A 12,524-nucleotide genomic window follows, 5' to 3' on the forward strand; every position below is an offset into this window, starting at 1 on the left:
TAAGGAAATAAGAACTTTTATTTTTGTTGCTGTTTTCCTTCAAAGAACAACACCTGCAATTGGCAACAACTTTGTTTGTATCAAGGTTACAAAAGTGTCAGTAAACGTTAAAGTGCAAAGAATTTGATCGCCATTTCTGGCACGTCTCGTTTAAAGGTTCATGCTACAAGCACTCTGGTCTAGTTTCGCGTGAAGAGACCGTTCAGGTGACTTTTAGTTTCGTCCCCCCCCCCTCGCTAAGATTTCTGCGAAGACAAAAAATGCCAACGAGACAGCTTTCATTCCTGGTCCATCGGTTCAAAAATCAAACAAATGGAAAGCAAAAAGTCAAAGGCAAAAACAATTGGCTGTTTGAAAATCCATCCTGTCTTGCAAACCCTGTAACTGTTTGAACAGACAACAGCTTGAGCAACATTTACAATTAATAGTACAAACAAAAGAAGGCAAAAAAAAAGTAAAAGAAAAAATAGAAAACATTTGTTCAACTGCTTGAAATGTTTTTTTGTTTTGTTTTGTTTTTTTTGTTCGTTCAGTATAGGCTTGAGTGACCCTTTGCTGGTTTTAATTCTTGTGAAGTTCAGTGCATTTCTGACCTCTGCAAAGTGAGAATTCCTGATAACGAATGTGTCCAAGAACACATTAGATTCCCTGTGACCAGGATATTTTAGGCTCTGTTGTGCTATACCTGGGTACATTTATTTATTTTTTTTTAATTCAAAAATCTTTAAAAGGAAACTGATGAGACTGAGTAGACTTATAAAGGGCCTTGACGGAAAACTCTCATTTTGTTTTTTGTTTTTTTTTATTTTGAAGGAACATCAGAGTTAGCTGGAAGCCGCAACTCAAGCTTAGTTTGAATAGGCTTGGCTTTAACAAGCAAAAGATAAAACCCATTTTTTGACTCTTATGCGGCTCCTCAAGAGGATCGACCTGTCAGAAAAGGTTAGATGTGTGCCAAACAGGATGGCAGTAAAAAGTAAACGAAAAGCTTCTGTTTTCTGTGTAAATGTAGCTTAAGTGTCCGGCATGTGCCCCAGAGGTGAGTCGGCCGGGCCCAGCAGTCTGTACTTCTCCTCCAGGGACGGCTCAGTGGTGCTGCCCTGCAGGTGGATCAGTGGCTTGGTCTGCAGCAGGACGCACCCTCTGCCCCGGCCTCGCCTCTCCTCCTGGTTCCTGCGGTTGAACAGGTTTACTCTGTTGTCCAGCTCGGGGCTGCCGTTTTCGGAGCCGGTGGGGCTGGGAAGCTTAAGGTTGATGGGGTCCACCGCCAGGCCCTTCTGAGCGAGGCAAGAGTCTTCTGAGAGGGAGGAGAGCAGCTCCTGCACCACGGCGCTGGGGTCCCTGCAGGGGTCCTGGCCTGAGAAGGAAGCGGGGCAGCATCGATGCGAGCTCAGGCCGGCGTCCGGCGCCGCGCTGCTGCTGCAGTCTGTCAGCGACGAACCCGGGGTGTGGCTGCTCAGGCTGGGAGGCCGGACCGTCAGGCTGCCGCTGGACTGTGATATGCTGGTGGAAGCGTCGCTCACAGCGCTGCCGACCCGCTGCATGGCGAGCTTCGGATTGGACTGAATGGAGTTGGTGCTGTTAGGAAGGTGGACGTCAATGGCTGCCGTGGTGATGACCCGGGCCCCTGCGCCGGACGCTCCAGCATCTTCATAAGGATTTAGAGAAAAAAAAAAAAAAAAGATGAAGAAATTATTATATTTAAAAATAATTTAACCAGTTCATTTTAAAACTTTATAAAGTGCATCACAATCTGCTGGATTTCCTTAGATGGAAACTTTTTAACCTATTTTTGAATAACTAATTGAGCACACTGTACTAACCTGATAAATTGGACCAATTGGAATGTATATGTGATTGAATTGAAAAGATTTTTTTGTAAAGTGCCTTGAGACGACGTTGTTGTGAATTAGTGCTGTATAAATAAACTGAACTGAATTGAAACCCTGAACTTTGCTTCTCTCTTTTTTTTGTCTTTCATCTGCAAAGCAGTAAAACGTATTTTATTTAGCAAACTTCATTAATGTAGGAACTTTCACAGATCTAAATCCACACAGTGCTTTACAATGTCTGAGAGAGATGCAGAACTGTTCAAACACATAAAACGCAAACTGAGATTTTCACTAAACATTTTGAAGAGAAGACAGGGTGCTGCATGAGAACTAATATATGTCTTCTGTAATAGTCACTTACCGCTGCTGGCCTCGCTGTAGTATTGGCTAATGTAGTTGTTCATGTCATCGCGCACCACTGCATCTGAGTTAAAGAAATGGACATTGAGAAACAAATGACTTTATTACGATCTTATAGTGGCATTGATTCGTTCTTCCCTCCTTCACAGCTTCCTACTGGACCAGAACAACACAACCACTCAATGGGAGTAAAATATGACTTAAAGATATTTTCACTCACACATTCCCAGCACTTACCAGATGTAGTTTTATGCACGGTAGTTCTAAAAACTGTTAGTATCTCTGTGGCGCACAGTGAACTGTAATCTTGGTGTAACATTTCAAACTTATGCAAAGCATTAAACATTTAGGTTTTTGATCATTTTCACAGTTTTCCGTCAACGCGCCGGGTCTATTTCAGTAATCACAGCACAAACAAGTGCAAGTGGCGTTTATATCTTATGTTTACAACACAATATTGACAGGCAGGATTGTGCCCCAGGCCACAGATGCTTTATAGACAGGCGGTCAGGATCATGCACATGCTGCTGCTAGGTACATTAGCTGCACCTTAGTGCGCCATGAATAAACTGGGACACGTCGGGGTGGGGTAGGGGCTGGGAGACCAGAAGCTCTTTGTTCAAGCGCTGATCCCTCCAGCCTAGCTGGCCTCTGCATGCATGGCAAACGGCTGCCATCCGCTGTGCTCTTCTGCTCGCTTGATTGGTCTTGAGCTCACTGTCCGCTGGCTGAGTGCGAAGCCAGAGTACCCTGAGTGCTAGCCGCTGTCCCCCGGGACATGCAGCAGACTCTGATGGATAGTTTCATTTATTTTTCTGTCTAAAATATTAATCCCTGAGCCACCCCTGGAGAGGAAGCATTGCAGTCACTAAAACAAGACTGAGACAATCACTCTACAATTAATAAAGCATGAGAGAGAGAGAGAGAGAGAGAAAAAGAATGAGCTATCCGACATACATAAAAAGGTTTTCCTCTTCTGTCTGTGACACTCAGCTTACCAGGCTGTCATACGATGGTGGCACCAGAGAACTGGCAGTGCCAGGTCTGCTGAGTTTAAGTCTAAACAGTGAATTTCAATGTTAAGGCAATTGTTCTGTAAAGGTAAAGAAAAGGGACAGATGCTGCAGCCAGAAAAGGGACACCTTTTATTAGTCCATAGAAGTTTATATGTAAGCTTGTTTAAAACACCAATAGTTGTATTATTGTGTATTTTGTAGGGCTTTGTCATACAGATCCAAGCACATCCCTCTAAAAAAAAGAATATCATTAAGAGCTCCGCTTATTTCAGAAATCAAATTCCAAAAGTGTAACTCGTGAAGATTAAGTGCACACAGAGTGATTGTTTTCTGTGGTTTTTTTCTGCAAACCCCAAAGTAAATTAATTTCTAAGCACTTTTTTTCTGTTCAATTTCATTTTTATCAGTCGTCGTCTGCAGTTCGCACCTGGTGAATCTTCCTCAAACTCCTTTGGCGTGCTTGTTTTTGGAGAAAATAATTGATTCAATTCAGCTTCTGTATAACTCTCTTTATTTAAACAGCTACAACTACTGAGGCAAAAATGACCAAGCAAACCAGATCTAGTTGAAATACATAAGTGCATAGTAAATCCAATCTGACAGAGTCAAAGTTATCAGAGATAAAGTCTTGAAATATGTGTGCAGAGTAGACTATATCAGTTTAATCTCTGTAAATTTCCCATTGATGATATTCTGATTAATTGAGGTGTTTTTGTGTGCAGTTGTCTCCCTTTGCTAAGGAGTGCACCTGTGGGAAACTACAAAATAAATTAACGTAATTAGTTCACATATCCTAATTTAACGAGCCACTGACTGTTGTTATTTCATGTCTCAAGGGCATTTCTTATTCCAGTGAGATGTTAAACAATGCGGTCATGATGTAACAATGACCATTACCACAAAAGGAAATTTGTTACTAAACTGTGTCGAAATCAACATGGTTTTCCCCTGTGGGAGCCGCTGATTTGGTGAGATTCCCTGGTATTTTGGTGCCGCCCTGCAGGTCAAACAGGCTGAGCTGTTGAGGAATACAAATGAATTTAACTGGATTTGAGTTCATCTGACTTGACTTTAGCCTCCGTGACCTCAGTGTTTGTCCCAGTGACCATGTTTCTGCAAAAAGCCTCGCTTGTTTCTCTCAGCCAGATTTCCCACTATGCCCTCGGGGTAAAATTGTGGTCACCGTGGAGCCTCCTTCAGCGCCTGTCGTGGTTTGCAGGTGGGGGGTGCTGCTGCTGACGGGAGCCCACTTGCTAAAAAAAACAAGGCCCAATGCGCAGAGCACTCTGTACCTGAACTGGCCCGAGCGATGTGTCCCGGCTTGGCTTGGCTTGGCTCGACCGGTCATAATGGGTCAGTGAGACAGATGGTTAGGGCGTGACTAAGCCCCGGCAGTGTGACAACAATGTTGGAGAGCATGCTTGTTTTTTTCCACAAGTATTCTCTGGATCCTAAAAGCTTTTTTGCCCTCACAATAATCCCAGAGTGCCTGCAGTCTGATGGCGGTTGTGTGTAAGCATGAAGGGGCTAAGAGTTTGGCCTCCAAGCTGCTCCAGGGCTACTGCTCCAGATTAACTGTACACAACTCAGGCACCCCGTTCACCCGATGTTACCTCATTACAGCCTTTTTGTTTCACATATTTATGTACGTACTTTATGCTGCAGCTGTCTGATGGGTCTGTCTTTATTTTCTCATAAGCAAAAACTGTACCTGGTTTGGTATGTGTTGAAATTGGTGTAAGATCTTCCCAGTCTGGTTTCAATGATGCATAAAACTTTTATAAAAAAATATGTTGTTTTTACATATTTGTTAAAACTGTCACCATATCACGACAATGTAAAATGAGACAAATAATCTGTGAAAAAAAATCGAACTCCCACTGCCTTCTCCCAGCTGCTATTGCTGTCTGAAAACATGCACCACTTTTGGCCAAAAACAACCAATCATAGCCAGGAGGAGGGTCTTAGTGCTGTTAATTAAGCTTGTTAACGTGCTGCTAAATGTGCTAATGGCTGGGAAACAACTTACCAGTAAAGAAAAAAATGTTTATCTGTTGTCACCAGTGACCATGCTAACTAGCTTGAGCATTCATGGGGTTGTGAAGTAGATGTAGCGCAGCAGAGGCTGTGAGTGTGATTAACATCACTGAGACCCTCTTCTTCGCTCTGATTAGTTGTTTTTAGTGGGAATTGTGCATTTTTGTAGTCTGAAATAGCAGCACTGGGAGGAGGAAGAAGAGCTTTGTTTTTTTTTTTTTTCACAGATTATCTGTTTCATACCATACTGTTACAACAAAGAGACAGTTTTAATAATTATGGGGAAAAAACACATATTTTTGTAAAAGGTACGTTCACCTTTGACTCAGACCTTACATGCGTAGCTTCCAGAGTCGAACCTGTATTAGTGTGTGGCTCCCTGGGGTTTCTCTGCCCGCCCTCGTCATCGGAAGGGGTCAAGCCTTCCACGACCTGGAAGCTCCTGCCCTGTTTGCCCCACGCGTGGTGGATCTGCATAGCTGCTTCGCGCTCTGCTGTGAGGTCCAGGTCCTGCTGAGCCAGATGTGCCCGCAGCTGTCGGATCTCAAACTGGAATTGATACAAGATGTGCAAAGATGACTATAAAGTGAGAAAGAGGAAGGTTTAAAATAAGATTTGGGGCATTTTTGAACAAACGGAGAATCATGAGGGAGCTGACAGGAATAGAAAACATTAAGAAAAAGAAAACAAAGAGATAAAAAGTAAGGGAGGAAAGAGAGAAGACGAGGAAAAAAGCTTACTGAGAATGAAAATACTTAACCATACAGACAGATTTAGATCGCTAGAAATGACATCAGCAATATGACATCAGCCTTTTGTTAAAGTCCGATCAAAAACCCAAATATGTGCAAAATTACATTGCTCTTTGGAATGCACACAAGCTTTTAAATGACATTTGTGATTGTCTTTATTTACCAGCACAGCTTATCTGTTTGGTTTGGTTTTAGAGATGAAATCTACCGGCAGCCTCAACTTATTTGTGAGTTACTGCTGCCCTCTGGTGGTGGGCAAAATATTGCAGAAAGTAAAGCAGAATCAACCTCAAAGACAGTTTCTGAGATCATATGTACATGCAGACCTCTACATTTGTGCACAAGTGTCAAAATAACTGCCTCTGAGAGTTTTGTTTTCTGGACATGGACTTACAGCCTGCTCCTGACAGATCTGAGTGAGACGCTCCAGCTGCTCTTCCCTCACAGCCTTCGTCTTCTCACACTGCTGGATCTCCAGTTCCATCTCAACTTTGACTTGCAGGACATACGCTAAAAATGGAGGAGGAGGACAGGGAAACCGTAAATATGAAAAGAATTTAAATAGCCTAACATGCGGGGACTGGTTTTTGATGCATAGTATTTAGAGACATCAGTTACTTTTCCATAAAAAGTCCCGTATCTTATCAAGACTAATTAAAGGTCAGACGTCAGTGTGGCTGGACAATTAGCCCTTCACTCCCAAGATGTCCATCATCACATAGACTACCACCAGGGTTTAATAGTAACATTATAACCTCACTGAATGAATAAACGAGGGTGCTAAAAAAGAAAAGAGCTTCTCATTTGCCCTGCCATAGAGTTTATTTTAAGCTTAGATACATTTTAAGTTCACTCTTATAAAGAAAGTATTATAAGTGACAAGAGTCACAAAAATACATATGGACATATGTTTGCCAACAGTTTCATGTTTGATGCAAATAAATCAGGCTCAGCTTTCTGTTTGAACTGATTCGTATTTCTGGAATGGTTTGATGTGTAAAAAGAAATCTGCAAAATAAAAATAAAAGATGTGGATTTTGTCAGTCAAATGTGGGCTCATTCTAAGCCATATCAGCCCATTTTAAGCTTTATGTTTGTGTCTGATTCTAGTCAAAATTTAATTATAACCACTAGTTTCAATTTATTTAATTGAAATTTTATGCAACACTTAAACAATGTATGAAAAAGGAGGAAAATAATCAATGTTTTTTGTTTTTTTGACAAATAAAGTTTGTAAACTTTGAAGTGTAGCAGGCATATTTTAAAAAGCTCTCTTTAGTCTAACACCACTGAGAAAAATCAGATGTGACCAAATACCTTCTGAAATCATCCAGTTGGTGAACAGAGTTCATCTGTGTGTGAAGTTGTTGTTGACAAAATGTGAAAAAGATCAAGGAGTAGCGATAGCTATGAAAGGCAAAAAGTATAAACTCATACCTTAATTTTACCATATCTGTTTATTTATGGGGTGATTCTGAATGGTAATCTGCCAAAACAAACTTGAGGAGAATAAATTTGGACACCTGTTGGCGTCCCAGTTGCCAGACAAACTATTCCACACCTTCCTGTTTTCACAGTTGCAACTTAGCCGCACGACATCAGACGTGGCAACGTTATATATTCTGACTCGAAAACGTCAGAATAAACGTTAAACCCAGCAACTTACAATTGAACTCAGGTCTTTTTAATCTGCTGGTTCCTGCTTTTCAAGCATGAAAATGAGCCGTTGCTTTTCTTTTTCAAAGTAAAGCAAAGCAAAGCAAAGCTTCACAGCCAACACCACCTGCTTCTTCATGCCTATTTATAGTCAAGTTGGCACGCTCGCATAACAAAAGGAGGAGACGTCACCAGGGGTCAGTTCAGGCAGACTTCAAACAGGCACAGAATCTCAAGCAGAAGCTTGCTGTCTGGCCACAAAACGTGACACATATTTCTGCAGACGCATTCGTCAGAGTCAGCCGCGTGTTTATGCTGCGTTTCTGTTTGTGTGAGCGACTGTGCGCGTGTGTGCGAATCTCGGCAGCGATGGCAGCTTCTTGTGCAGCAGACACTTGCGAGTGTAATTCACACCACAGAGGATTCTCGTAAAAGTCAAAGAGGCCAACACATTGTCCTGCTCCGCTCTGTTAACTCGCCTCATTGGGTGTTTGACTGGATGCACAAGCCACTGAAAAATACGCAAAAATCACAGACACCTGTCTGAAAACGTAAAGCAAAGACCTATTCACATTTGGTAGCATAGAGCTTGTTTATAAAAAAGACCCAGTACATGTTAAATATAATAATATTGCCTTTGTCAACATTATTTTAATGATGTGATTTTACTTTTACGGTCAGACGTGTAAATAGGAGAGACAGTCTAGGCTGCAACCCTCAACCGTTAAGATATGTAACCTCACCAAGAGAAGGAGATTCTGGATACAAGCAGCTGAACTGAGATGCTAAATGCCCTAAAGTCAGGATGAGGAACTCATCCAAGGGAGTCTTTTGGATGAGCTGAGAAGTTAGCTACAAAGTCAGCTGAGTTTTTCCACTTTTCAGTAAAAACACTACTTTGTTCTGGGCGTTTTTAGACACGCATCCTCTTCTATTTTAAGCGGGTGATATTTCCCATCTGACACAGCTAATAAATCCCAGTTTTCCAGCCGCACAGAAGTGAGTAACAGCTCGTCCCTCTGCATTTCCATTATCATCAGACTGCTGTCGCCTAATATGTCAAGCTACTCACTCTGATAGGACAGACAGACCACCTGATGTACATTTAGTAGCTTGAGCGTTTTTGTGGATTTCTGATGTGTTTTACCACTGAGCAAACAAAAAAAAATTACTCAGCTTGAAGTGAGCAGCAGGAAAATAGGTTTATTCCAGCTGCAGCTGTATGTTTAAAAGCATAGAATATGCTGCTGGCTCTGTTTCCCATTCGTAAATCTGCTTAAATTATGCATTCAAATAGTGACACCTAGATAATGACTTTATCTTCATTAAAACTTTAATACCTGGATTAAAGCTATTCAAATATTGACAGGCACGTTATTTACTTTATAGATACAAGAGAAACACTCAAAAAATGACAAAAAACAAACAAACAGATGAAATAAGAACTACAAATGTGACATGATCATGTTACCTGTTAGCCATCCCTGATAAACATGAACATTCAGGTGTGTTTTGTGCCCAGCTGTTCCTGTATGCAGTCAGAGACCCGCTGTAAGGGTGACCTCTGAACATGGATCGAACCAAGGCACATTAGCATAGCTGGGACAACAATTACATTCAATACATTTTCTCTGAATCTACTTAACCATACCCTTCAAATCAATCTGAGTCAGAGCAGAGAGGCAGCAATTTACTCTGAATGATGATCAATAGTTGTACGGCACTGAACTGCAAATAATTTGTATATCGATGGGAAGAACGGGGTTATTAGGAAAAACCAGTTAATTTTCTCTTGTGACCATTGTGACTTCAGAAATGATTTTTGTTTCTTTACAAGAGAAATCATTTTATGATTCGGTTTTATTTCTGCCTCACCGTCGATGATCCTCTTGACCCTCCAAATGCGCAGGGTGATGATGAGGCTGATGGCGTCCCAGGGGCTGCTGGGCCCATTGGCCACTGTGGAGGCCACCATCGGGGCCAGAGAAAGCACAATGACAGCGCCATCAAACACCTGGGGATGTAAACACAGACATATTTACAATTATGAAAAAAAAAAAAAAAAAAAAAAACTTAAGCCAGAAGCAACATGAATAAATAAAAACAAAACGAAACGGAAAGAAATAGCGGGTGTGTGTGTGCGTGTGTAAGGTAGCAGGGTGTCAGGAAAAGTGACACCCTGCTACCCTGATTTAGATCCTTATCTAAATCAATGATTTAGATAAGGATCCATTCAAAGTCCAGATATAAATCCCACTGAGAATATGTGCATTGTGACGGTGCTTGGGTTATTTTGGAAGGTACAATGGGTGTTACAGAGTATCTGATCTCTGTAGCCAGAGGACAAGCAGAGGAGTTTACAGAGAATTGGAGACCTCTGGTGAACTCTATCCAACATCAAGGAGCACAGTCCTTGTTTGTGTTTGTTTAGCTTTTGGGGGGTTTTTTTGTTAGTTTTTGATAAAAAAAAAAAAAATAAAAAAAAAAAACTGGGTTGGTAAAATAAAAGAAAACTGTTTTATAAAAAGGAAACACACCATGGTAATATATGGCAAAGTTTTTGCTGGTGAACCAGTACTGACCTCCACTTTGTTTTCGATGTAATCCCAGATCCCAAGCACTACAATTCTGAAGACAGTCTGACGGAGACAAAAAGACAAAGAGAAACTTTAAAATAGATAAGCCACAGGCAATGCTGGCATGTCTCAAAAGTCCTTTTCGTCTTCTCAGTCTTTTTGAGTTGGCATCACACCAAGCAACTTTTATCAGATTTTGCCTGCATTAATTTCTAAATTTATATTACCAAATGATATGGAATTATAGCTGAAAATCAAACTAGATAATATGTAAAGAAACTGGACTCGGTCAAAGAGGCTCGGTGAAATTGGGAGAAAAGAAAGCACAGAGGCCTTGACTCAGATGATGACACTTTCTGATGCTTCCTTAAGATAGAGACAAAACTAAAGCTGTAGCCAAATATACAAATCAGTGTTATTTGTCTGACTGATCATTTCCATCACAATTTTTTGTCTCCTTCTTTATTTTTCACTAGACAGTAGAAATTTAATTAAAACTCATGCAAGCTGGCTGACTTTGCAAAAATGACAGCTGTTTTCATGAACGAATAAAAATGAGACAAAAATATTGGAAGGTGATGAAATTAAATCAGATTTAGTTTTATTAATCTAAAATGACTGGACCTGTCGGACAACATAGACGATAACATTCAGCGTCAGGATATCTGCAGAGAAAAACACTATCTGGAAATTATGAAAAATTATGACTTGATATTTTTTGTATTTTGTACACAATAAACATCCTGTTCAGACATTTTGTTTTAGATTCAACTGGGTTAAATTTCAGCATCCTGAGCCTTTTCTTTCTTCAGATAATAACTTGCTTGCATTGTTGATGGCAGGCCATCAAGCACTCTTAATGTTAAGCAAGTTTAACTATCTGAACACACAGGTTACTGCATATGGACAGTTTCTGCTGCAATCAAATAAGAAATAAGTTATTATTGTGATCCAGATGTGTGTCTTACCTCTGAAAAGAAAAGCGACAGGATGATAAGGCTGATCCAGTGGATGATGGTGGCAAATTGAAACGCATTGGAAACTGAAGGATGAGGAATCAGGAGAAAAATATTTTAGTTGTAAAGAAGCAATCCTATTTTGACACACAACTCATGCATCCCAGAAGAAGTTTAAAATAAACGGGGAAAAAAAATGCCTATTTATTATCTGAGAACTCATCTACTAACTTGCAGCACTGATCACACCTCACAGCCCACTACATTCTTCTCTTTGTCTTGCTGGAGTGGCAGTGGACTTAGACGAAATTACAATAGATTTAGAGAGACTGAAATCCAACAGTCTGTGCTTTAAGACTCTGGTCAGGCCTGGACGCTGGCCAGTAATCAATAGAGATATGCTGGCAGCCAGTGACAAGAGACTTTGTTCATTATCACCCCTCTGCATGAGTCTACATCACAATAATTCAACCATCCAGCTCTGCTGTGACAGACAGACAGACTATAAACTCGAAATTGGAAATGTTAATTATGAAAATAAGGGCATTCTCTTTGCTTTCTCTTTGTTTTAAATAGTGCTTTCCAAAAGACGGATGTGCAGGAAACCAGAGGCTGAGTTAATAATGACAAATCGTGGTTAAAGTAGCAAATCTTCCCCATAGCGAGACAGACATTTATAGAGCAAAACGGGACAAATCAAATTCTTACACTGTAAGAGTTTGGTGTCTATGAGCAACTCCAAAGACAGAAAAAGCACCACCAGAATAACGCAGGCCACCAGCACACAGTTGAAGCCAGCACTGAGCAGGCAGACCTGCCACAGAGCCACTCGACGCCCACAGCAAGGCTTCAGCCAGTTGGACCTACGAGAAATGGAAAGATGGGTGGTGGGCAAGTTAAAACTTTAAAAATATCACCAGCGTTTCACATTTTGTTTGAGCAATTTAAATACAAAACAGAGATTGTAAATCTGTCGGACACAGATTAAACATAAAATATTACACATTATCTTAAAAAAAAAAAAAAAAAAAAAAAAAAAGCAAGAACTACATATTTGCTCTTATAAGCATCCGCCCAAACCACCGACTTGACGTTTTAGGTGCTTTGCTTGAAGTTCCAGACATGACCAAAAGAGGGCGTCAGTTCCCAGTCATGAAAGGTGATGTTTGTTCAAATTCAGGCGAAGTTTGAGGTTGACAGTCAGAGCGAACGGTGGTCAGAGACACCATTGACAGAGAGAGGGACAGTGAGGCTCTGTGAACCACTATTTTCACTATCAGCGCTGTGACCAGAATACCGATGGGCTTCTTTTTACGTGGCGATGAAGGAAGTCCCTGTA

The 12,524-nt window shown here is 40.9% G+C and overlaps 1 protein-coding gene and 1 long non-coding RNA gene across 5 annotated transcripts in view; both read right to left on the reverse strand.

Annotated features, from left to right (window-relative positions):
• The window catches only part of LOC103149888 (transmembrane protein 266-like), a 39,110-nt gene continuing 26,586 nt past the window's right edge, over positions 1-12,524 (reverse strand). For all 4 annotated transcript variants that reach the window (XM_016680262.1, XM_016680261.1, XM_007569245.2 and 1 more), the window contains 8 exons: positions 11,894-12,048; positions 11,198-11,271; positions 10,236-10,292; positions 9,529-9,667; positions 6,392-6,507; positions 5,605-5,794; positions 2,194-2,256; positions 1-1,648 (listed from right to left, as the gene is read on the reverse strand). In XM_016680262.1, the coding sequence (XP_016535748.1) occupies positions 1,014-1,648; positions 2,194-2,256; positions 5,605-5,794; positions 6,392-6,507; positions 9,529-9,667; positions 10,236-10,292; positions 11,198-11,271; positions 11,894-12,048 (1,429 nt within the window). In that variant the 3' untranslated portion in view covers positions 1-1,013. The remainder of the gene's footprint in view (positions 1,649-2,193; positions 2,257-5,604; positions 5,795-6,391; positions 6,508-9,528; positions 9,668-10,235; positions 10,293-11,197; positions 11,272-11,893; positions 12,049-12,524) is intronic.
• LOC107838304 (uncharacterized) lies at positions 6,985-9,518 on the reverse strand. Its single transcript, XR_001664371.1, has 2 exons — positions 9,305-9,518; positions 6,985-9,217 (listed from the first exon to the last, which is right to left on the reverse strand). It is a non-coding gene; the product is annotated as an uncharacterized LOC107838304 (long non-coding RNA).

The sequence above is a fragment of the Poecilia formosa genome, unplaced genomic scaffold (assembly GCF_000485575.1).
Source record: "Poecilia formosa unplaced genomic scaffold, Poecilia_formosa-5.1.2 Scaffold238, whole genome shotgun sequence".
Lineage (NCBI taxonomy): Eukaryota > Metazoa > Chordata > Actinopteri > Cyprinodontiformes > Poeciliidae > Poecilia > Poecilia formosa.